This window comes from Panulirus ornatus, chromosome 43, assembly GCF_036320965.1.
Source record: "Panulirus ornatus isolate Po-2019 chromosome 43, ASM3632096v1, whole genome shotgun sequence".
Taxonomy (NCBI): domain Eukaryota; kingdom Metazoa; phylum Arthropoda; class Malacostraca; order Decapoda; family Palinuridae; genus Panulirus; species Panulirus ornatus.
Window position 1 is genome coordinate 27,722,621 of NC_092266.1, and position 26,299 is coordinate 27,748,919.

The window sequence follows — 26,299 nt, forward strand, 5'->3', positions numbered from 1 at the left end:
TATATAAGTTACAGCAGTGTTTACCAAATAGGATGTCACGCAGCACGCGTTGTGAGTGTGTGTGTGTGTGTGTGTCCTCCCGGTGAAAATGCCGTGTGCAGCCTTCCTACCAGACGAGACGTGATTACCTCATGCAGGCCGGGACCACATCCTCCCCGCCTACCTCCGTTCCCTGTACAAACATACACATAGATGAACATGGCGGTGACTCAGCACGAAGACTTTCTCTCACTCGTGATGAGGCAGCTCCAGAGGCCTCCAGGAGACCTCACAAGCTGCCTCACAACTAGGGAGGCGGAGGCGGGCGGGGTTCCAGTCCCATTCTGTATCCTTCCGCCGCCGCCCGCTCTCACAACTCACAGGTACATAAAAGCAACTGTCACAATTTTTCCCCCGCTTGACTGATAATTTGGCAACACTGCACTTTAATGTCACTCACTCTTCCAGAGGTCATTTTTCTCCTTCCTTGAAATCAAAGGAATGCAAAAAAGAGGGAAGACACGATACATATACAAAGTTAAGAGACGGGGCAACACGAGTATAAAACTCGCCGCCCGTCACAATTCTAGTAATCAAACGCACACACACAAATCACTGAAATAAAGGAGTTCAGAAACGAAGAATCTAATAAAGATGTGGACATTCGTCAGATCCAGAGCATGTTTATACTTTAAAACCCAGAGGTACGACTACTACTAGCCAGATATAAGGAAAATACTTTCGTAAACAATGAAATAAATCCAGTGAGTGGGCGGAGCGCTTGAGCTGATGAAAACAAGTTTAGAGAGAGATAGGCTGCACCCCATCGGCTGTTGCGTCGTCCGCCTACCGTTCTCGAGAACCCAGGTTCAACTCCCGGGTGCACTATGCCTAAGCCAGGCATCCATTCTATCAACGAAACCCACAAGAGGAAGATAAACAGTCGGGTGAACTGTGGATCGGGTGCCGCGACCAGGATTCGAAACGCATGCGGACTGGACCCCCGGGCGGCCCATGAATGCGTCACGGTTAGCGGCGCTAACCTGTACACCACGGAGATATGTTCGTCTACCCGAGACCCTCACCGTTACTTATCATTCCCTCTTATCTCTCATATCTTGCTTCGTTTATCATTCATCATCACGAGCTTTCTAAACCGTCCCACATTTTCCATCGATTACTTTTCCAGCAGTTACTCTTAAAGTCTCTCCTTTCACTCCATTCCACACACAATGTTCCAGTACCCTTTAGCTATCTTTCACACACACACACACACACACACTTCACTAACTCAACATCCCGAACAATATTTAAGCACTTTCACTGGGCGGTGGTGTTCATTCCTTCCTCCCACTGGGCCACACGGATAACCCACGGAGCTTGTGTCCTGAGGGGATGCAGGCACGCCACCTACAATCCACCTCCGCCTGCACCATCTAGGGGGTTAAACATATGCAGCGCAGAGGCCTCTCGCTTTCATCCCAACTCTTGCGCACGTCTGGTGCAACAACACAAGGGAATTCGAGGGACCTCTTTGCTGTGCTAGGGTCGGAGCGAAGGTGCACGAGGAGTGTAGGATATGTTAAAAAGATAAGGGAATGACTGAACACGATAGAGGCATAGGGTTTAGGGAATGGAAAACGGTAATGGTAGACGTGGTGGAGAGAGAGAGAGAGAGAGAGAGAGAGAGAGAGAGAGAGAGAGAGAGAGAGAGAGAGAGACTGAATTCCATGACAGCGTTAATAACAGTGAACATATTCAGCGCGATGAATGCACTCTCACAAAACCTTCACTCATGATCATGTGAACATGACTCAGATACAGTGAGTCTGGTGTTCATGTGACGAGCAAGATGGTGTGTGTTGCTCCTCATGTTACTGATGTTCCTTGTGTTACGGTTGATGGTTGATCTGTAGGAGGAAATGTTACGATGTGACACCCTATGGATGAAGGTTCCTCATAACATAGACTACAACGTGACGCGAGGATCTATTATTTGAGACTTTTAACTTTGAATTCATCTTGTGACACAGTGAACTACCACACGTGTTTACCTTGAACGCAGAGCGAGTGTGGCTTGTGTTTGTTGACCCCACACACCTGACTGTGTAGCACAGTGGGACATTCATGAGGCTCCCTGACCACGATGACCTCCCCTAGCCTGGACCTGATCCAGACCCTAACCATGATGACCTACCTAGTCTGGACCTAAGAGAGACCCTGCCCATCATGACCTACCCTAGTTTGGACCTGATCCAGACTCTGCCCATGATGACCTACCCTAGCCTGGACCTGATCCATACCCTGACCATATGACCTACCCTAGTCTGGACCTAAGAGAGACCTCGATTTTAAAACTCCACATCATTCTGAAACGCGAACGAACATAAAGGAAAAAGAGATATGCAATGAGATATAGAAAGATGAAAAATGAGTAATTTGTATGATCGTAATCAGTACATGTTTCACCAACAGATAACCTCTAACAAAAATTAAGTGTCTTGTCTTCGTGAATTCGTTTAAACTTCTCTTCCTGTCTTGCTTCTTTCGCGTTTTATTCACGGTCTGGCCTCGACGAGATCTGACTCAGACTGTAGCCTTTGACATGAAAATAAAATGAATATTGTTGATATCAAACATCTTTCCAGACATAGTCGTTGCTGCTATGAACATACGTGAATACTGACAACTTCTGAAGACCGACATCTGTTGAAGACCTTGACCTTCTTTGTTGCCTGACATCCGATGAGGCCTGGCATCAACACTTGGCTTGTTTATCTCCTAAACTGATGATGGATTAACTCCATCTTTCCCCCTTCAACACCGGTGTCCCTCAAGGATGTTATCTGTCTTACGTTGTCTCTCTTCTTCATCAACGATTCACTTTCTTCAACAGATAACCAAAGGGAATCGTATCCTGTCGAGTCAACCTCGCATTTCTCTACTTTTTTTTTCAAATCTTCTCCATCTCTTCTCTTACTCTTTCTGTCTCATCTCGTCATAACTACCTCAATAAAGTTAGAATTAGAACAAGATGTAACCACGTTAAGACCCAAACTCTACTCATTTTTCTTTTTCTGAAACTTCTAACAACGTTCCCATCTTCTTTGATGGCTCGATGACTACACACATCATTACAGCCATCTTCTGTAGTATCCCCTTAACAGCCAATCTATCTTGAAAAGCCAGCTTTATACAAGTAGCTCAATTGCGCTATTAAACTGAGAATACTTCTCTGATGCCGAAGATTCTTCCCTTCAACGACCGTCCCGGATATGCAAGAGAGAGGTTCGTCCATGTGTTATGGATTGCTCTCACATCTCGGGAGCTTTCAGCTGTACATACTCGACAGAGTCAAGTTCAAGGCACAAACTGACCTCAAGACTTGACACACACACACACACACACACTGTCGGTTCACTTCTCCTCTTCTGTAGATATTACGCTAGTTTCTCCCCCCTTGGTGAGCAATGAGCGCCGGCTTGCCTCAGGTCAAGATCTGGTCGGAGGAACTCGTAGACAGGTACTGTCTTCTGTTTTCCCCGCCATGTACTCCAGAGGAGCTGTGTGTCGGCGCAGGTTGACAAGAAGCGTCGCATTGGAGGAGTGGCAGAGCTTGTCGCCTGGTTGGCCTGTGTGAGAGCGCGTTGCGCGCGTGGATCTTCAAGACTACAAAGAAACTGACGGACGTTCCATGAATACCTGGGCAGTGACAGAAGAACTCGCTCATGACCACTGGACGGCACCTGCTCGCCTCGGTGACGCTGGAAAACTTTCAAGAGGAAAATAGAAGGCAATGTGTGGGTCAGGTGACCACGTCTCTCGAGCAGTCCACACTTCTGCTCTCAAGGATGATAAAAACTTGATCCCGTTAGCAAGGTCGAACTTTTTCTCGTCACGTCTGGTCGGCTCATCCAGTTCCTCACAGTTGCGCCAGTTTTTCAACAGGAGATATTTTTTTCCCCTCCTGTTATTCCAGCGAGGTCATGATGATCACTACAAGTAGCTGGACATAGTTTCCTCAGTTCAATGTCATCACAAACTCTTGTTGCCAGCGGAACATCGAAGGCTCGATCTGTCTTGGGATGGATATGGACGAGTTCGACATGCGACGCGTCAACTGATCTCGACGTGTGATAGTCTGCCATGTATGCGATACATGACTCGGATCTCAGGGAGTGATGTCACTGGAGGTGGGAGTGTGGCAGGCAAGTGTGTAGCAATAATCGTCAACATAATTCGGTGGTTGTTAGCTATGAGTTCCACCTCCACTGAACCTGTCCACCGAAAATTTTGTTGTGCACAGGCTAGTTCAACTATTGATCTCCCAGTACTGTAATAATTGTACTGTCTCATCTGTGTTCACTCATCCGATCGTTTGGCTAATTTCATTAAATCGTTCTTTCTTTACCGATTCATTTCATTCACTTTCACTGGCCATGTTCATGGGCCCGCCTGGAGTTCCATTGCATGGGTGCGAATCCTGGGCAATCGGTCCACAGATAGACCCCACTCTTCATCATTTCCTCGGGGCTGGTCAATAAATGGGAACTTGGCATAGGCTGGTGTGTGTGTGTGTGTGTGTGTGTGTGTGTGTGTGTAGAAATAAAAACAAAGATTTACATGTACAAGGTTAAGAGACGGGGCAACAAGAGTGTAAACTCTCTCCCCGTAACACACACACACACACACACGGGCTACCGTGGTGTAGAGGATGGTGTCACTGATCATAATTCACATATAGGCCCTCCTGGGTTCGAATCTTGGGTTCGTTTGTCAGCCCAAAGCCAGTTCATCTGTTCATCCTCTCCTTAGGCCTAGTCGATAAGTTGGTACTTGGCTTATTATGCTGGTATGTGTGTGTGTGTGATAACTATGTGTATGTTAAGGGGAGAGGATTTTACACGTGTTGCGCGTGGTGTAGTATATGCTGATAACCACGAGGAAAATGGAACACGTTAAGTTTCCAAGTGGACTTTCGTGCAATGATCACATCGTCATGAGAGATACAAGAACAACACAGAAAACGTCGACCAATCAACTGATATACAAAAACAAAAGAGGCGGAGCTAAGACGCCATTGGTTAGGTTGGTGGTGGTCGGGTAATTTCTTTACCATGAGAAATAGCACTGAATCTTCTGTCATTTAAATACACAACGAATTGTAACATCAGTATCAGTGAAGGCCAACACAAACTGAATAGCTTTTTGGCCGTGGCTTGAGTAGAACCCCTTAACATGAACATAAATGACCCAACGAGGCTAATGGACTGACAAACATAGTGTGACCAATCACATCAAAGTCTACTAACACCAGCAGAAAGAATGTGGCATCAATGCATCCTAACACATCCGCTCATAATGACTAAAACACTAATATACAAATCTAAGGTAAAAATATAGTTAATGCACTTAAACTTCAAAACAAGCAGTACACTGTAATTCCTGCCGCACAGGATAATACTAAATAGCGGCCCTGCTTAGTCTCTGGCGTTGAAAGTTCACTTAAAGGAGCATCAACTGCTTATATACATTGTACTTACAATGTGAAGTTAGCTGTTTAGACGACAGGTTGCACGGAAGTCCGAGCTGGCGGGAATCCTTGCTGAGCGACGGGCCACATCTCCCAGGTCAAGCTGGCCTGTACGTGCAATAAACACAATGCAGGACGGTGCGTTCAGCGTACGTGCTATGGGTACGGCTCACTGTATCCCTGCACACACTGCATACCGGTGGCGCGCTGGGGCCCTAATGTTGACGCTCGGCCCATCATACAGTTGCTTGGTTCGACCTCCGCTGTTGCCCTGTTGGAATTGAAGTTATTAGTGTCTCTTGTAGACATAATACTGGTTCGTTACCTCTCACACGGGAACGAGCCCTGCACACACTTTATAAAGACATCCTGTGTAGTAAAACAAGGTATGGCTTACCGGGATTCCTTGTAGATGGTAAATGTTATGACGGGACCCGGGCTGGGCAAACTATCCCTATGATGGTTGCATGCTCACTGACCGACCCTGTCCTTGCCCCCATTCTGCGCAGTATAGATGCCATTTGTTGTATCACCAGGACAATCATTTCAGTTTCCTAGTACAATTACCCTACTATTTCACTTTTCAAACTCGTTAATTTTCGTTGTCTCATTAATTGCCCATTTCTTTATTCTTACAACATATTAGTTTCATTCACCACTAATCTAATAATTCTATAAGAATATCCTTAATCGGTAATCTTTCGATGCGTGAGTGAGGCGAGGGGTGACAAAGGCTTCATTTAGGTCGTTTTGATGTTTATACACAAACACACACACACTCCGAGCCTGTTCAGCGTATCCATGATACAATTTGTATTTAGATAACGTGATGGAACAAAAAAAAAAATAAACGTAAATTGAGGATTCTCTCTGGTGCAAGGAACGTGAAAGACGTGACGAACTATGTGGGGTTCCGGTCACGCCTCGCACGAGAGCCGTGCCAGCTGCTCAAGCTGAACGGAGGAGGACTGTGATTTTTAGGTACTTATCATACTGATGAGAGTCTTATGATATGAATATAGCCACCTCGACCTAGCGACACAGTTTGATCACGTTGCCAGACAACAGTGTGATGATCAACACTGATAGTGTGGCGGTAGTTTCAAGTTGTAAGATTCGCCAGGTCCCTCCCTGACTAGCCGCCCGCGGGTCCCTGTTACCGCTGACGGGGAGGCAGTTCACAGTGAGTGAAGATCAAATGATGTTGAGGAATTACAACATCTCTCACACTGATGTGGGAGACAGAGACACGATACGATCCATAACAAAAAAGTTCCGTGTCTTTCAGATTTTCTTCACTTTGTTTTTCGACTTCATCTTCATGGTAATGTAATACATAAAGTGGAAGTTAAGTTCATCGATCATAGCACCCCAGAGAAGCCAGGCTGAGTTGCTCGCTACATGACCGTCCTCTTGGTGACTCTCATAGTGACCCACGACTGGCTGAAGGCTCATGTTCCTCCCATCTGTGAACAGACTGTGGTATGATCGGCAAGCCACGAGTGAGGGCTGGGTCATCCGCCAGGTGTGACTGGATGAGGGACTGTGAGGGCTGTGTCATCGACCTCTCCACACTTGAGTCACTGCTGTTCTAAAGTTATGGAGTAAACAGATTCCAAAACACAGGAAATCTGTGCATCTCTGTGCAACTTTACCTCGAGTCTTTTTTGCGATAAAGGCGTTCATCCGCCTCTTATGCATAACCTGTCTCAGTAAATTAGTTTATAATGTTTTCCGGTTTTAAAGTGTGTTTGGTAACAAAGGGACGAAGCACTTGTTACGCTGACACCTGTGGAGCCCTCAACTGTGCATATGTTTCTTAGCAAATGTGCTCAAACAGGAAGCGTTAATAGGAACAGGATTGAAGATAAAGTGCTAACAGGAGCAGGATTACACAGAAAGTGCTAACAGGAGTAGGAGTAAACAGGAAGTGCTAACAGAAGCAGGATCAAAAGTTAGCCAGTAAGCAGCAGTAATTTTCAGTAGACGTTGTTCCTTGGTTTCTGGTGGACTCAGAGGGGAGCATTAACCTGAACCCACATGTAGCTAATCCTGGCGGCCAAATAGTGAAGCTATGAAACGTCACTTGACGTTATGCACAACAACTTCAAGCTAACCTCAACAAAAAAAACAGGTGTTCGCTGCTCCTATCGCCTCACACTCCAACCCTTTGGTCATCCTTGTTTCTGTGTCATTCTGACCCATTCTCTCACTTCGTGATGTTCACCTCCTTGCTCTGGTGGACATGACGTCATTCCCTGGGTGGCGCAGAGATCAAATAAGGTCAGGAAACTGATGGTTACTGGTTAAGACAACCCAGAGAACGTGTTTAGATTTATTGCTCTATGAAGATAACCTGACGTGGGCACCTAACCCAACGTGGAAGAAGGTGGCGACGATGTTGAAGGACCCCAAGGTAACGTCTTGTGTTGCCCGCACCACCACAGTACACGGTAGGACAATCTAGATATAGAAGCCATTGACATAATGACAGTTCACATCTACATCCCAGGTCATGATTTTCTTAAGTCGATAGCCGCTCGCGCCAACAGCGACAGCAAACGATATGTCACCATAACTGATTGTACGCACCAATGAACAGACTAATGTACACACTAATATACAGCCCAATGTACAGACTGATGCAGGGCCTAGTGTACAGAACAATGTACAGACTGATGCAGAGCTTAGTGTACAGACTGATGCAGAGCCTAGTGTACAACTAATGTACAGACTAATGTTCCCCATCGTAAACCTACCTGACAGTAGGTCAGATATGCAATACTAAACCACATACTTGTGTTTGTTGGGCGTCTCCGTGAGTGCTTCGGGTTACCCAGGACCAAGTTAAAGCTGCAGTTTACAACATCAGCCCAACATACAATGTCAATATACGGTCCTCACATGTTCCTTATTCTTTCCCAATTGTGTCAATGAGTCAGAGCCCGGAAGAGACAGTGAAAAACATGGTGAAAGGAAGGCAGGTAAGTCTTCCAATCCTATGTAGTGCACCCTTGGCCAAAACAGACGAGTATGCAAACCATATAAACGCTCAATAACACACGATCATTTCGTTCTGAACTGGTGAGCTTGTGAGCACCTCTTAAAGATTACATTTGAAAGTCTTATGGTTTTGAAGAGATATTCTCTGCCTTTCCAAAACGACAAAATCATCACTAATTTGTGTTTTTTTTTCCCGGAGAACCAGTGTGGCGGGGCCAGGAGTGGAACGGGCCGGGAAGAGGGAGTAGGGAAGGGAAGGAAAACCCGCGGAGACTGATGAAAGCAAAGGTTTGCAAGAAGGAGTGAGAGAGGGAGAGAGGTAGGTATATAAGCCGCCGGACGACCTGGCCTGATATCACACTCCATCATGAAGCTCCTGGTGAGTGGCTTCTCCTGCAGACTCTGATGGTGTGGTGGTCACATACTGTCATCGCAGTCACCCCTGACATTCACCTAGTCTGTGTGGATCTAGCAAGTAGTGTGTGTGTCTGTGTGTGGGAGGAAAACGAAGAAATGAAGCTGTGGCTGAGGGAAAGCAGTCCTATTCGTTAATGCTGGACTAATTGTGCATTATAAGCTTTGGTGTGAAGCTGACGATGGGAAAGACAAGCTTAGTGATGCTGACTGGTGGATGGAGGATACAGCACTCTTCAGTTGTAGGCATCAAGAATTTAGACAAACTACTGACGTATGATCGAGTAGATGATCATGTCTCGCCAGACAAAACTTGGGTAACCTAAATCATGCGACTGTTTGCACTGGTAGATGTAGAGAGGCAGGATGGTCGAGCCCCAGACTGTGTCCACTTTACGCAGAGAATACTTATACTTAACCCTGACACCTTATGGTAGCATCCAGGAAACAACCACGCCACATATCATACCAACATCTATATATCGGAGACACTAACGCCTCCACACAAGCATCATAGACAGCCGCAATGTTATCCTTTGCCCTAATACGCATGACATTGTCTCCCATTAATCAGCATTACGTTTACTTTCCTCCTCTGTACCTATAATGCCTGTTGACGTGGGACACCCGCACTAAACACTTGATCCTTGTTCTTCCACAGGTACTGGCCTCCGTGTTCGTGGCTGCCGCCCATGGTGGCACACAGTCCTACACACCGCCCATACATTCTTATGGCGGGTCAGGGCTCTCTGGCGGCTCATCCTTTGGCGGAGGATTCTCCTCTGGTGGTGGAGGATTCTCCTCTGGTGGAGGGTTCTCCTCTGGTGGTGGAGGGTTCTCCTCAGGAGGCGGAGGCTTCATAGGTGGTGGAGGGTTCTCAGGTGGAAGTGTGTTCATCGGAGGTGGAGGCGGAGGGTTCTCCTCAGGAGGTGGAGGCTTCATAGGTGGTGGAGGATTCACCTCTGGTGGTGGAGGGTTCTCCTCAGGGGGCTCTGGTTTCTCTGGAGGCAGCTGTGGTCCGGGCGAAGTTCTTAATGTGGACGGCAGCTGCGTGACTCCTGTGGTCACCAGGAACTTGTTCCTCTACGAGGCCCCTCCAACGTCCCCGATCGTTGGTCCACGACCACCGGTTCCTCCACCGAGAGTCGAGCACAATGTTTTGTTCATTCAAACCCCAGATGTTGACCAAAACGTGGATCCTGTTATCGTGCCACCGACCCAGCAGAGGAACGTTGTCTACGTCCTCAACAGGCGACCACAACTGGACCAACAAGTCATCCACCTGCCAGAACCAGAGCAAGATACCCCAGATGTCTTCTTCGTCAACTATGCCGAGGGTGACAACCCGACTCTGCCCACCGGTGAGGACCTTCAGTCTGCCCTTAGCATCGCCTCGCAAAGTAGCGGTGGCGTCATTAGAGGCGGAGGTGGCTTTCTCGGCGGCGGCATCGGCGGCGGCATCGGTGGCGGTATCGGCGGCGGCATCGGTGGTGGCATCGGTGGCGGCATCGGTGGTGGCATCGGTGGCGGCATCGGTGGTGGCATCGGTGGCGGTATCGGTGGCGGAAGCTACGGCACTCCTATCATCACCACCACCTCGTCACCTGTGTACTCGTAGCTGTAACGCTGCAGTTGTTGACAGAGGAGTAAATTTCTCTGATGTGGCTTTGTGTAGAAGCTACATGCCAGTTATATCTGTTAATGTAAACTTTATTCCTAAAGTATATCTGTTGCATTTTGTTATCATCATTAAGAAATAAAGAGGCAAATATATTTTGTTGTATTCTTTTATACTTATAACGTTACCAAGCTGGTCAGCACCATTACTCTGCCATATGTAGGATCTTCCCAGCGTTACTAGTAACCCAGTTGGTCGGTTATGCCAAGTGTTACTGGTAATTCAGTTAGTGGGGCATGCCTAGTGACACTGGTGTGTGTGTGTGTGTGTGTGTGTATGTGTGTGTGTGTGTGATAACTATTTGTATGTTAAGGGGAGAGAATTTTACACACGAGTGAGGGCTGGGTCATCCGCCAGGTGTGACTGGATGAGGGCCCGTGAGGGCTGTGTCATCCACCTCTCCACACTTGAGTCACTGCTGTTCTTCTAAAGTTATGGAGGAAACACACATTCCAAAACACAGGAAATCTGCGCATCTCTGTACAACTTTACCTCGAGTCTTTTTTGCGATGAAAACGCCCATCCGCCTCTTATGCATAACCTGTCTCAGTAAGTTAGTTTATAAAGTTTTCCGGTTTTAAAGTGTGTTTGGTAACAAAGGGACGAAGCACTTGTTACGCTGACACCTGTGGAGCCCTCAACTGTGCATATGTTTCTTAGGAAATAACAGTAAGGCACTTCAGTTGTGCTCAAACAGGAAACACTAACAGGAGCAACATCAAACAGGAAGTGCTAACAGAAGCAGGATCAAAAGTTAGCCAGTAAGCAGCAGTAATTTTCAGTAGACGTTGTTCCTTGGTTTCTGGTGGACTCAGAGGGGAGCATTCACCTGAACCCACATGTAGCTAATCCTGGCGGCCAAATAGTGAAGCTATGAAACGTCACTTGAAGTTATGCACAAAAACTTCAAGGTAACCTCAACAAAAAACAGATGTTCGCTGCTCCTATCACCTCACTGCAACCGTTGGTCATCCTTGTGTCTGTTGCTCCTATCACCTCACACTCCAACCCTTTGGTCATCCTTGTTTCTATGTCATTCTGACCCATTCTCTCACTTTGTGATGTTCATTTCCTCGCTCTGGTGGACATGACGTCATTCCCTGGGGTGGCGCAGAGATCAAATAAGGTCAGGAAACTGATGGTTACTGGTTAAGACAACCCAGAGAACGTGTTTATATTTATTGCTCTATGAAGATAACCTGACGTGGGCACCTAACCCAACGTGGAAGAAGGTGGCGACGATGTTGAAGGACCCCAAGGTAACGTCTTGTGTTGCCCGCACCACCACAGTACACGGTAGGACAATCTAAATACAGAAGCCATTGACATAATGACAGTTCACATCTACATCCTAGGTCATGATTTCAAGTCGATATCGCTCGCGCCAACAGCGACAGCAGACGATATGTCACCATAACTGATTGTACGCACCAATGAACAGACTAATGTACACACTAATATACAGCCCAATGTACAGACTGATGCAGGGCCTAGTGTACAGACCAATGTACAGACTGATGCAGAGCTTAGTGTACAGACTGATGCAGAGCCTAGTGTACAACCAATGTACAGACTAATGTTGACCATCGTAAACCTACATGACAGTAGGTCACATATACAGTACTAAACCACATACTTGTGTTTGTTGGGCGTCTCCATGGGTGGAGGTGCTTCATCCTGACGGATTCATGGTGTCATGAGCTTCTGGTACCCAGCCTAACATACAATGTCTATAATATACGGTCCTCATATATTGCTTACTCTTTCCCAATTGTGTCAATGAGTCAGAGTCCGAAAGAGACAGTGAAAAACAAGGTGAAAGGAAGGCAGGTAAGTCTTCCCATCCTATGTAGTACACGCTTGACCAGAACAGACGAGTATTCAAACCATATAAACTCTCAATAACACACGATCATTTCGTCCTGAACTGGTAAATAAACACAATTTACAAACGCTTACGAGCACCTCTTAAAGATTACATTTAAAAGTCTTACAGTTTTGTAAAGGTAATCTCTGTTTTTCCGAAACGACAAAATCATCACTAATTTGTTTTTTTTTGTCCGGAGAACCAGTGTGGCGGGGCCAGGAGTGGAACGGGCCGGGAACAGGGAGTAGGGAAGGGAAGGAAAACCTGCGGAGGCTGATGAAAGCAAAGGTTTGCGAGAAGGAGTGAGAGAGAGAGAGGTAGGTATATAAGCCGGCGGACGACCAGGACTGATATCACACTCAGTCATGAAGCTCCTGGTGAGTGGCTTCTCCTGCAGACTCTGATGGTGTGGTGGTCACATGCCGTCATCGCAGTCACCCCTGACATTCACCTAGTCTGTGTGGATCTAGCAAGTAGTGTGTGTGTGTCTGTGTGTGGGAGGAAAACGAAGAAATGAGGCGATGGCTGAGGGAAAGCAGTCCTATTCGTTAATGCTGGACTAATTGTGCATTATAAGCTTTGGTGTGAAGCTGACGATGGGAAAGACAAGCTTAGTGATGCTGACTGGTGGATGGAGGATACAGCACTCTTCAGTTGTAGGCATCAAGAATTTAGACAAACTACTGACGTATGATCGAGTAGATGCTTATGTCTCGCCAGACAAAACTTGGGTAACCTAAATCATGCGACTGTTTGCACTGGTAGATGTAGAGAGGCAGGATGGTCGAGCCCCAGACTGTGTCCACTTTACGCAAGGCCGCCGACCACTGCTGCTGAAACAGGCAGTTGGTCTCCACCGTCTACAAAGGTAGTCTTTGCTGAATTAGGTTCACCTGTTTACGACGTGTGTCTCATCATCTCAAGGATCATCATTTACATTATAATTCTTAGGTTTCCAGTTAACTTGGGAGTCCTGTTGATAGCATAGTTAAACCTATTTAGGTACTAAAAGAAATTATAGAAACTTAGTGACGAAAATTACCGTCAAACCTTTTAAATTGTCGGAACTTCTTTTTCAGTTATGTAGGATTAATATCAGCTGATTGAATACATATACTTAACCCTGACCCCTTTAAAGGGTAACACCGGGAAAACAACTAACCACTTTACATACCGACAATAAATGGGAACACAACCCCCTCCACACAAGCTTCATTAAAAGCCCAATGTTACCTTTGCCCTAATAGCAGGACTTTGGGTTCCCCAATTAATCAGCATTGGGGACTTTCCTCCCTTTTGTCCCAAAAATGCCTTTGCGGGGGACACCCGCACAAAACCCCTTGACCCGGGGGTTCTTCCCGGTACGGGCCTCCGGGGTTCGGGCTCCCGCCCAGGGGGGCCAAAAGTCCTCACCCCGGGCCCCCACATTCTTAGGCGGGCCCGGGGTTTTTCTGGCGGCCCCACCCTTTTGGGCGGGGGTTTCCCTCCTCTGGTGGTGGGGGATTCTCCCTGGGGGTGGGGTTCCCCTTGGGGGTGGGGGGTTTCTCCTCGGGGGGAGGTTCCCCGGGGGGCTTCGGTGGGGAGGGGGTCCTCGGGGCGGAGGTTAAAGGTGGGGAGGGGTTCTCCTCGGTGGGGCTTCCATGGGGGTGGAGGTCCCTCGGTGGTGGAGGGGGCCCGGGGGCTCGGTGGGGGCTGGGGCGGCTGGTGGTGGCAAGGTGGGGGATTGGCGGCACGGGGGTACTCCTTGGTCACCGGTCCTGGTTCCATCGGTCCAAAGGGTCCCCATGGGTTTGGTCCACCCACGGTTCCCCCTCCGGAATTCGGGGCCAAATGGGGGTTTGGCATCCGGGGGGCATCGGTTTCCAAAAAGGGTGGTTGGATCGGGGGCCCCCCCCGGGCGGAACGGGGGTCAGGGTCCCCCCAAAAAGGGGCCGGAACGGGGGGGAAAAACGGTCCACCGGGGGGCCCGGGGCGGAAAGGTCCCCAGGGGTCTTGGGTGGCCCAAAACTTGGGGGCCGGGGGGAAAACCCACGGGGCCCACGGTGGTCTTCGGGGCCCCCAAAACCCCGGTGGCGGACCGGGGGTCATTGGCGGAGGTGGCGGCCGGGGGGGTGGGTGGCGGCATGGGGGCCCCCGGGGGGCATCGGGGCCCCCCCATCGGTGGTGGCATCGGAGACGGCATCGGTGGTGGCATCGGTGGCGGCATCGGTGGTGGCATCGGTGGCGGCATCGGTGGCGGTAGCTACGGCACCCCTATCATCACCACCACCTCGTCACCTGTGTACTCGTAGCTGTAACGCTGCAGTTGTTGACAGAGGAGTAAATTTCTCTGATGTGGCTTTGTGTAGAAGCTACATGCCAGTTATATCTGTTAATGTAAACTTTATTCCTAAAGTATATCTGTTGCATTTTGTTATCATCATTAAGAAATAAAGAGGAAAATATTTTTTGTTGTATTCTTTTATACTTATAACGTTATCAAACTGGTCAGCACCATTACTCTGCCATATGTAGGATCTTCCCAGTGTTACTAGTAACCCAGTTGGTCGGTTATGCCAAGTGTTACTGGTAATTGAATTAGTGGGGCATGCCTAGTGTTACTGGTAGCTCAGTAGATGGGGTATGCCCAGTGTATTTAGTAACTCAGTGGGTTGGGTTTACCCAGTGTAACTGGTAACTCAGTGGGTTGGGTTTACCCTTGTAATCGTTAGGTCAGTAGGTGGGGTCTACCTAGCGTTACTGGGGTATACCCAGTGTTCCTGGTTCATCACTGGTTCCTGTAGTCATCTGCGAGAAACCTCACTGACGTGAAAACCATCTCTAGACGACCAAGCGTCTGTGCCTGATCAAGTCGTACCCCACAGATCTATGTAATCGATCTCCTTAGTCGTAAAGATACGTAGGTTCTGCTTGATCGCATAATACCAATCGTTGTATTCAGACATTCGGATGGAGGCTAGTTATCACAACCTTCTTCATTTATGAATTTCATGATAAGTGTTCATATTTCTCAGTTATCTCCTCGAAAGATCCACCAACCAATTCATTTGTTTCAATCTGGTTAACGACTGTGGCTTTATCCATGCCCTTGAACCATATATGTTTTCAAGCCAAGCTCCAGATAACAAGGTTTCTTTCTATTCAATATTCTCACCATAAAACTCCTTACTAAATAGTCACCGACAAGGGACAGACGAGGTTTGGGGGTGTGATAATTTCTGGTAACCAAAAGCACAGAAGGAGTAAAATGGCTGGACATAATTCTTGGTGTCATAGGCCGGGCTATCGATCTTAAGTCTATGGAAATATTATCCTGTCTCCTTACAAGTCATTTGGTGCGTCTCCGTCCTGAACACTGTGTTCAGTTTTGGTCAAAGGCTTCAATGATCACGATCCAACAAGCCATTCATGGTTCGACTCGTGGGCAAACGTTTTACCTCGAAGGAGGAGAAGCATTTCTGTTCTTAAATACGATGGTTACATTGTGGAAAGATTCAGTCAACATAACACCCCCTCACTACCCACTCGCTCATTCTTGTGAACGTGTGTTGTGGATTTTGTGACGCTGGTATATTTGCGTGTTCGCGGGGTAAAGCTTTCCCTGTGTTGCGCACACCACCTCACCACCACCACCACCCTCCCTCTCTCCTCACCGTCCACTTGCTTCTCACGGATCCAGTGTCCAGGGGATCGCTCCACGATCATTGTTGACTCAACATCAACTGCCGACGTTGCATGTCTCTTTCCTTTCAGGTTGAAGGCTCCAGTCACGAACAGAAGTCCACACCAAGACCGGGCCTTAAATGACCTATACAGAGTTTTATGAAAGGGAAAATGTAGAGGCGAGGGAGAGTTTTAACGAATTTTAGAAGAATTGATTTCGCTCGAGACTTCTCTACACACTGTATCGTCTACGCTGTCTGGTTTGATGGCCATGGGGTTTTGCTGTAAGTTATAAATTTCACCCGCCATATCCCTGGTCGCTACACCCGCCAACGATCAAGCATACACCTCCCTACCATAGCCAACTGCATAGCCACTACTGTCTCCAGTTCACCAGGGTCAACGGGTGGTACACATGTCCATAGTCAGCACCCTTCCTCACCACCGTCCGCCAGCAGCGTAAATCTACTTATTTTCGGTGTGTTGACACCCCTGAACACTGAGCCACACATCGCAGCGGTGTATTGCATGACTCAATGGAACGTACTGACAACTTCACCGCTCCTTGTCATTATTAATCTCGCTTACCTTACGTAACTGGACGGGATTCCTGTCATCGTCCGTTCCGCAGAAGAAACAAGAGCTCCCACCTCTGTCTTCTAGAGCCTCCTCCTGTCGCAGACGTCACTGCCTATCATTGCTGGGGGCGGAGTTTACCGCTGGGGGTGGGGGGTGGAGCCTGCCTCCCGCGTTCGCCGTGGAGTCGTTCATCGTCACCTGGCGTTGCCTCCCCGCCACGTCCCTCATGCCTTTGTGCGTGCCACGGTTTCGTCACGCCCTGGGTAGCTATGTGCGTACCCCAGCCAGCCTCCTACGGTCAGCTGATGCCTTATCACCTGACAGCCATTACTACGGGCCGACCAGTGCGCCTGACCTTTCTCCACAGGGCCCTGCCAACTCTGCCTGCCAAGTTCCTCCACAAAAACAATCGCCCGTCGTGCCTGGAGACCTCACCGTCATTGCCACTATACTCCTTTACACCATACCCTTTACATAGTCAGGGACGTATCCGAAGGGGAGGGTATGGGGTGCGCCTGCGACGAGAGCAATTGCTCCTCCCTTGAGCCATACTACACAGACTGATGTCTCAGACCCCAGACCCTCCCCAGGTCTTCCGGAGGTCCTCTAACATATCTTCCTCAGTTCTTACTAAGGTCTTTTCCAGGCCCTCCCCAGTACTTCACAGATAATCAAGGCTGATAGAAAGGGTACTAAGTCGGCCCCTCATCACCGCTCTTTTCGGTCAAGTGGCGAGTTTATTTGTCTGCCAGGCTTCCCTAGGGAGAAGAACCAAGTAACGTCCTGTGGCCTGGAACGTTTTCACTCCCATCAATATGACCATTTCCCAGGGTCTTGCAGGCATCGTCCTCCTCAGTGCCCTTCTCACAATACGGAGGGACACATCGAAGCTTGACCCCCAGGTTACGCCAGGCAACGTGCTAGAAATTAGACAAGGGACGGCTGGTGGCTAGAACGAACTCCTCTCTTAGAGGGACACTGTGTTTCGCCGTGTCCACTAATCAGGACAGAATGTTACGCTATATGTCACCAGTTCGTGCCCCTCTAACAGCGTTCATTTGTTCATTTCTGGTCAGGAAATACGTTGATTGTGTTTACATGGATGGTGACGTTTTATATGTCTACTTATGCCCAGAACTGGTCGGGACACGCAGGCCACTCACGACTCCCTGCACTCACACTTGAAGCGCAGACCTTTCGTGCTCTTTCCAAGGAAGAGGATTGACTTCTTTTACTCAGAGTTGATCCACTACCCAGTCCCCACAACTCCCTTCCAGGGACTGTGATTGTCATGTCAGGTGGACCTTTTATCCCCCGCAGTGTCGTGTCAATGATTCTCTTCTGTCCTCCTTGACACTGGCTGCCCAGATAATGTCATTAAGGAAAACGGTTTCATAGGCTAGGCTATGCTTTTGAGATAGAAAACGGTAATTTTTTTCCGTAATGTTTCATTCATAGGTTTTGGTGGGAAATCCTTGGCTACTTTGGACATAGTCACCATTGGACACGTTGACCTCGATGTTGTGATAATGACAACAAGATTCTCTTGGTCATGCCTGAACACCATCTTGTTGTTGATCTTAGGTTTCAGTTCGTGTGGGAACGCTTCTCAGTCAAGCAGCCTTTAAACGATGACATGTCGTACTGCATGATATGTACTGATAGTTTACTCTCCTTTGGGGAAAATCACTTACCCTTCTGTGGCTTCGTACTTGGCTTTTGATGAATGGGTAACAAGTTTCTCTTCCATGATAACTCCTTACTCAGCTGAATCCACTGTCCGTAACTTACTCATTCTAGTAGCTTGAGTGTCCTTTTAGTTGGGTGGGTGTCAGGGACAACTCGACAGATTATGTCTGGCCACACAAACGTTTGAAGACATTTGGGTTCCGGGCCACTCATTCATGCCTTGTAGATGCACACAGACAAGCGAACAGACGCTGAGGAACGAACAGTATTTCCTGTACATACTTCAGGTAAGGGGTAATCCTCATTAGTTCAGGAACCTTTGATACGAAGGATAATCATGTGGTTATCAGCTTGATCAAGAGACTTGCCATTATTTTACATTTACATTTACTCGCCAGAGATTTGATGACTGGCGCCTGGCCGCTGCATCCCATCCGTAACGAGACACATGGGGGTCAGTGTGGGAGGTTAGTGGTAGTTTACTTCTCATTGAAGGTTACTGTATATAGGCGGTAATCATATACCTCACCTGCTCTGTTACCAGTAACACTGGGTATGCGTTATCGGTAACACTGGTATACCTCACATAATGTAGATTACTGGTACTAATCAACATGATAATACCATAAGTAAAGAGACTGAATATAGTTTACAAATTTATTTCTTGGGCGTTAAATACATTAGAACATATAGACAAGAAATAAATTTCACATTAACAGATATGACTAACTTGTTGCTTCTAATTCCTTCGACTGTAACCTTATGGCTACGAGTACACCGGTGATGGCGTGGAGGAGATATGAGGAGGGCTGTAGCTGCCGCCGACGCCGCCGCCAATGCCGACGCCACCGCCAATGCCGCCGACACCGACGCCGACACCGCCGCCGACACCGCCGCCGACAAAGCTACCTCCGCCGCCAATGAAGCCACTGTCGCCACTAATGACGTCACCGCTACTTTGTGCAGCGATGCTGAGGGCAGACTGGAGGTCCTCACCGGTGGGCAGAGTCGGGTTGTCACCCTCGGCATAGTTGACGAAGAAGACCTCTGGGGTGTCTTGCTCTGGTTCTGGCAGGTGGATGACTTGGTGTTGCAGTTCTGGTCGCTTGTTGAGGACGTAAACAACGTTCTTCTGCTGGGTCGGTGGCACGATAACAGGATCCACGTTTTGGTCAACATCTGAGGTGCGGATGAACAAAACATTGTGCTCGACTCTCGGTGGAGGAACCGGTGGTCGTGGACCAACGATCGGGGACGTTGGAGGGGCCTCGAAGAGGAACAAGTTCCTGGTGACCACAGGAGTCGCGCAGCTGCCATCCACATTAAGAACTTCGCCCGGACCACAGCTGCCTCCAGAGAAACCAGAGCCCCCTGAGGAGAACCCTCCACCACCAGAGGCGAATCCTCCACCACCTATGAAGCCTCCACCTCCTGAGGAGAACCCTCCGCCTCCACCACCGATGAACACACTTTCACCTGAGAACCCTCCACCACCTATGAAGCCTCCGCCTCCTGAGGAGAACCCTCCACCACCAGAGGAGAACCCTCCACCACCAGAAGAGAATCCTCCACCACCAGAGGAGAATCCTCCGCCAAAGGATGAGCCGCCAGAGAGCCCTGACCCGCCATAAGAATGTGTGGGCGGCGTGTAGGACTGTGTGCCACCATGGGCGGCAGCCACGAACACGGAGGCCAGTACCTGTGGAAGAACAAGGATCAAGTGTTTAGTGCGGGTGTCCCACGTCAACAGGCATTATAGGTACAGAGGAGGAAAGTAAACGTAATGCTGATTAATGGGAGACAATGTCATGCGTATTAGGGCAAAGGATAACATTGCGGCTGTCTATGATGCTTGTGTGGAGGCGTTAGTGTCTTCGATATATAGATGTTGGTATGATATGTGGCGTGGTTGTTTCCTGGATGCTACCATAAGGTGTCAGGGTTAAGTATAAGTATTCTCTGCGTAAAGTGGACACAGTCTGGGGCTCGACCATCCTGCCTCTCTACATCTACCAGTGCAAACAGTCGCATGATTTAGGTTACCCAAGTTTTGTCTGGCGAGACATGATCATCTACTCGATCATACGTCAGTAGTTTGTCTAAATTCTTGATGCCTACGACTGAAGAGTGCTGTATCCTCCATCCACCAGTCAGCATCACTAAGCTTGTCTTTCCCATCGTCAGCTTCACACCAAAGCTTATAATGCACAATTAGTCCAGCATTAACGAATAGGACTGCTTTCCCTCAGCCATCGCTTCATTTCTTCGTTTTCCTCCCACACACAGACACACACACTACTTGCTAGATCCACACAGACTAGGTGAATGTCAGGGGTGACTGCGATGACGATATGTGACCACCACACCATCAGAGTCTGCAGGAGAAGCCACTCACCAGGAGCTTCATGACGGAGTGTGATATCAGGCCAGGTCGTCCGCCGGCTTATATACCTGCCTCTCTCCCTCTCTCACTCCTTCTTGCAAACCTTTGCTTTTCCTTCCCTTCCCTACTCCCTCTTCCCGGCTCGGTCCACGCCTGGCCCCGCCACACTGGTTCTCTGGGCAAAAAAAAAAAAAAAAAAAAAAGCAGAAATCTGTGATGATTATATCGTTCTGGAAAAGCAGAGATTACCTTTACAAAACTGTAAGACTTTTAAATGTAATCTTTAAGAGGTGTTCATAAGCGTTTGTAAATTGCGATTATTGACCTGTCCAGAACGAAATGATCTTGTGTTATTGAGCGTTTGAATGGTTTGCATACTCGTCTGTTCTGGCCAAGCGTGCACTACATAAGATGGGAAGACTTACCTGCCTTCCTTTCACCTTGTTTTTCACTGTCTCTTTCGGGCTCTGACCGGCTGACCTACATTGACACAATTGGGAAAGAATAAGGAATATATGAGGACCGTATATTGACAATGTATGTTGGGCTGATGTTGTAAACTGCAGCTTTAACTTGGTCCTGGGTAACCCGAAGCTCATGACACTATGAATCCGTCAGGCTGAAGCACCTCCACTCACGGAGACGCCCAACAAACACAAGTATGTGGTTTAGTATTGCATATCTGACCTACTGTCAGGTAGGTTTACGATGGGGAACATTAGTCTGTACATTAGTTGTACACTAGGCTCTGCATCAGTCTGTACACTAAGCTCTGCATCAGTCTGTACAGTGGGCTGTACACTAGGCTCTGCATCAGTCTGTACATTGGTCTGTACACCAGGCTCTGCATCAGTCTGTGCACTAAGCTCTGCATCAGTCTGTACAGTGGGCTGTACACTAGGCTCTGCATCAGTCTATACATTGGTCTGTGCACTAGGCTCTGCATCAGTCTGTGCATTAGTCTGTATACTAGGCTCTGTATCAGTCTGTGCAATGGATGTACACTAGCATCTGCATGAGTATGTGCATTCGTCTGTACACTAGGCTCTGCATCAGTCCGTACATTGGGCTTGTACATTCAGTTATGGTGACGTCATGCCCACCAGAGCAAGGAAGTGAATATCACGAAGTGAGAAAATGGTTAAGAATGACGCAGAAATAAAGATGACCAAAGGGTTGGAGTGTGAGGTGATAGGAGCAGCAGACACAAGGATGACCAACGGTTGGAGTGTGAGGTGATAGGAGCAGTGAACACCTATTTTTTGTTGAGGTTAACTTGAATTTTTTGAGCATAACGTCAAGTGACGTTTCATAGCTTCACTATTTGGCCGCCAGGATTAGCTACATGTGGGTTCAGGTGAATGCTCCCCTCTGAGTCCACCAGAAACCAAGGAACAACGTCTACTGAAAATTACTGCTGCTTACTGGCTAACTTTTGATCCTGCTTCTGTTAGCACTTCCTGTTTGATCTTGCTCCTGTTAGTGTTTCCTGTTTGAGCACATCTGAAGTGCCTTACTGTTATTTGCTAAGAAACATATGCACAGTTGAGGGCTCCACAGGTGTCAGCGTTACAAGTGCTTCGTCCCTTGTTACCAAACACAGTTTAAAACCGGAAAACATTATAAACTAATTTACTGAGACCGGTTATGCATAAGAGGCGGATGAACGTTTTCATCGTAAAAAAGACTCCAGGTAAAGTTGTACAGAGATGCACAGATTTCCTGTGTTTTGGAATGTGTGTTTCTTCCATAACTTTAGAAGAACAGCAGTGACTCAAGTGTGGAGAGGTGGATGACACAGCCCTGACACTCCCTCATCCAGTCACACGTGGCGGATGACCCAGCCCTCACTCGTGGCTTGCCGATCATACCACAGTCTATCCATAGATGGGAGGAACATGTGCCTTCAGCCAGTCGTGGGTCACTATGAGAGTCACCAAGAGGACGGTCATGTAGAGAGCAACTCAGCCTGGCTTCTCTGGGGTGCTATGATCTATGAACTTAACTTCCACTTTATGTATTACATTACCATGAAGATGAAGTCGAAAAACAAAGTCAAGAAAATCTGAAAGACACGGAACTTTTTTTTTGTTATGGATCGTATCGTGTCTCTGTCTCCCACATCAGTGTGGGAGATGTTGTAATTCCTCAACATCATTTGATCCTCACTCACTGTGAACTGCCTCCCCGTCAGCGGTAACAGGGACCCGCGGGCGGCTAGTCAGGAAGGGACCTGGCGAATCTTACAACTTGAAACTACCGCCACACTATCAGTGTTGATCATCACACTGTTGTCTGGCAACGTGATCAAATTGTGTCACTAGGTCGAGGCGGCTATATTCATATCATAAGATTCTCATCAGTATGATAAGTACCTAAAAATCACAGTCCTCCTCCGTTCAGCTTGAGCAGCTGGCATGGCTCTCGTGCGAGGCGTGACCGGAACCCCTCATAGTTCGTCACGTCTCTCACGTTTTATACACCAGAGGACCGTCATTCCTCGTTTTCCCAACCACATTATCGAGGAGGAGGAACTCGAGGATCTTGAGCTCTTTACGTGTATTACCACGTCTTCAGAGGACTAGTTATACAGAGGGGGTAAATATATACAATTGAGCTTGTGTATACAGCTCCTGAGCAAGCATGGATTAGGTCGTCAAGTTACCTAGTGATTATTGAAGGGCGAGGTTGACACATGGGTGCGCGTGACCCACCCTCTATCTGACCTTGACATGACACCTCCCAGGTGTCCTCACTCAGCTAAAACCAAATACAAGGTTGACTTACATAATAACATAAGTGCAGTCGATAAAGGTTTTTACAAAAATTTTTTTTCTACGATAATGGATCTAATATGTAAATGCTTTGACTGATTATTTGATACATCATCATCCTGTGTTAAGTCATGCTGGATTCTATCAATATTTCTTTCATCCCTCTTCCTACACTTCACAATAAGCTTGACATTTCTCGAGTCAACTGTGATTTCTTTTACAAAGATGTACAAACAAGGCGTTAGACTGCTGGCCAGTAGGTATACTGCACTTACACTGTTTTATTCTAGCATCTATGATCCCTTACCTGTTTCATTTATGCACAAATTGTTGCAATCTCTGCATGGAATTTGATAAATGCAACCAGTGACTTCAACAGGAGAATTCTTAATTAGCATACGTATAACAATGTAATTGTTTGCGAATGCAACACATACATTAAATTTTCCTGTGATAGACTAATGCTTGACAGATGGTCATTATAAAGAAGAAGGGATATTCTTTTCGTAGACTTTTCTGTTGTGGTTCCAGTCCTACAAAAGGTGGTTTTCCTTCTCGATCCTTTAGTTGGACCAATATCTAGTACTCACATTACCCGCGTTAAAGCAGTAGTATTTCCTAGCATGCACCTCAGAGTCTGACGAATTAGTCACCTGCTGTATATTGACGACGATTTTGATGGGATAAGATCTTTTGCAACAAAATCATGTCACCGGAATGAATTTGTTTGACAGTTGTATTGCTAAAGGCAAGAGAACATCATTTTCATGTTGCGAGATCTAAGAGCAAAATAGAATATGTTCCTCTAGCCCTACAACCCAGAATATTCTACCAGCAGTAAACATATCTAAAGAATGTAGATACTGACGTTGCATTTAGATATCACATCACATTTTAATGACTTTCTCATTAAGAATAGTCCAACAACAAGAGATGAATCTGATAGCGTACAATGGATGCCTTGGAAACCATTTTATATATGTATATATATATATATATATATATATATATATATATATATATATATATATATATATATATATATATATATATATATATATATATATATATATATATATATATATAGGTCAAACAGGTACACATTTATGAGAAAGAATGAGTCAACACAAGTCTTACATTCTAACAGGATGTGAGTCAGTGGTTTGTTTTTCTCATCTGAGAAACACAAAATATTCATCTAAACATTCTGTACAGAAAGAATGAATCTCGAATTATCGGGATGAGTTAACTCGCTATGAGGAGGAAATGCACAAAAAAATTGACGATGTCTCAAGTGCATATTTGTAAACAAGCCAAAAATGAAACCAGCTTTAGATAAATGAAAGAATGTGGTGGGGTCAGGCGGTACTTACCCTCTCTCACTGGGAGTCGAACCTGTCACTTCCCCCACGTGCTGTAAGTCTTTCCTTGACTCTGTATATAGCTTTCTTGTACAAATACTTGCCCTGAAGACGTCTTGAGAAATAGATGAAAGCTTGGTGTCTTTGCCTTTCCATATCCCATGGGTTATATATATATATATATATATATATATATATATATATATATATATATATATATATATATATATATATATATATATATATATATATATATATATATATATATATGTATATATATATATATATATATATATATATATATATATATATATATATATATATATATATATAATATATATATATATATATATGCTGGGGAGGAGATGGCTGCCTTTCCCTAGGAGAGATACCGATATTTCTCAGGCAAAATCAGTGGGACTAGCATGACCATCACTGAGAAGTATACACACACACACACACACACCCACCTGCAACCATATTTAACGAGTAATCTTTCCACCACGGTGCCCGTCGTGCCAAAACAAACCAGACAATGGAACATCTTTTTGAAATGGAAAAATCTGTATGTCTTTTATACTCGCACGACAGTTATCCAACAGTTTCTGTTCTCTTCCACTATCACAAAGCAGCCCCGCTGGGACCCAGCGAGGGATCTGTTGATGTTTACATTCGGTTGTATCAAGTCGTATTCAACTGTATCTTCTCTTTCACGAACACCCAGGGGACAAAGAATTAAGAGAGCATTTTAATGTAAAGAGAACGACTCTAAATATAAGAAATGCCCCTGATGACTGCATCAGTATAAATACTCGAGTAATTAGCATTTGAATTTTATCATAATTAGTACAGGTGCTAATTAAACGTTTAAATTTTTTGAATTATAGCCTTTTGACTCCAAATACTTAAATAACATATAAGATAAGATCTATACACAGATTTTCATTAAAATCTGAGGAATTTGAAAATCTGAGCAAAAAAAATGTTCAGGCTATAGCCTCGGATTTTTCTTGATTTTTTTGAAAAAATAGATTTTCTTGAAATTGTCAGCATAGTTACTTTTATGTATGCTGAATATGAATCTGTGGTCAAAATCTACAAATTCGAATAATTACTCGAGTAATTAGCATTTGAATTTCATCATAATTAGTCCAGGTGCTAATTAAACGGTTAAATTTTTTGAATTATAGCCTTTTGACTCCAAATACTTAAATACCATATAAAATAACATCTATACACAGATTTTCATTAAAATCTGAGGAAGTTGAAAATCTTAGCAAAAAAAATGTCCGGCTATAGCCTTGGATTTTTCTTGATTTTTTTGAAAAGATAGATTTTCTTGAAATTATCAGTATAGTTACTTTTATGTATGCTGA

General features: G+C 46.3%; 2 protein-coding genes and 1 long non-coding RNA gene across 8 annotated transcripts in view; 1 reads left to right on the forward strand and 2 right to left on the reverse strand.

Moving 5' to 3' along the window:
- LOC139762434 (uncharacterized) overlaps positions 1 to 5,992 on the reverse strand; it is a 117,638-nt gene extending 111,646 nt beyond the window's left edge. For both annotated transcript variants that reach the window (XR_011715723.1, XR_011715722.1), the window contains exons 1-2: positions 5,910 to 5,992; positions 5,523 to 5,783 (exon numbers count right to left, since the gene is read on the reverse strand). This is a non-coding gene — a long non-coding RNA (uncharacterized lncRNA). The remainder of the gene's footprint in view (positions 1 to 5,522; positions 5,784 to 5,909) is intronic.
- A 2,879-nt stretch (positions 5,993 to 8,871) lies between these two features.
- LOC139762428 (uncharacterized) lies at positions 8,872 to 10,696 on the forward strand. Of its 3 annotated transcripts, none has more exons than XM_071687301.1 (3): positions 8,872 to 8,894; positions 9,591 to 9,795; positions 9,838 to 10,696. In XM_071687301.1, exons 1-3 carry the CDS (start codon positions 8,883 to 8,885, stop codon positions 10,545 to 10,547), a joined length of 927 nt encoding a protein of 308 aa, XP_071543402.1. In that variant the 5' UTR covers positions 8,872 to 8,882; the 3' UTR covers positions 10,548 to 10,696. The 3 variants fall into 3 exon arrangements, with proteins under 3 accessions (XP_071543402.1, XP_071543404.1, XP_071543403.1); XM_071687303.1 differs by having other exon boundaries at positions 9,591 to 9,791; positions 9,894 to 10,696; XM_071687302.1 differs by having other exon boundaries at positions 9,591 to 9,756.
- Positions 10,697 to 19,048: 8,352 nt separating this feature from the next.
- LOC139762435 (uncharacterized) lies at positions 19,049 to 20,913 on the reverse strand. Of its 3 annotated transcripts, XM_071687327.1 has the most exons (3): positions 20,449 to 20,598; positions 19,900 to 20,104; positions 19,049 to 19,818 (listed from the first exon to the last, which is right to left on the reverse strand). In XM_071687327.1, the coding sequence occupies exons 1-3, from the start codon at positions 20,581 to 20,583 to the stop codon at positions 19,172 to 19,174; spliced, it is 987 nt and encodes a 328-aa protein (XP_071543428.1). In that variant the 5' UTR covers positions 20,584 to 20,598; the 3' UTR covers positions 19,049 to 19,171. The 3 variants fall into 3 exon arrangements, with proteins under 3 accessions (XP_071543428.1, XP_071543429.1, XP_071543427.1); XM_071687328.1 differs by lacking the exon at positions 20,449 to 20,598 and adding an exon at positions 20,801 to 20,913 and having other exon boundaries at positions 19,049 to 20,104; XM_071687326.1 differs by having other exon boundaries at positions 19,049 to 20,104.
- Between the last annotated feature and the right edge of the window lie 5,386 nt (positions 20,914 to 26,299).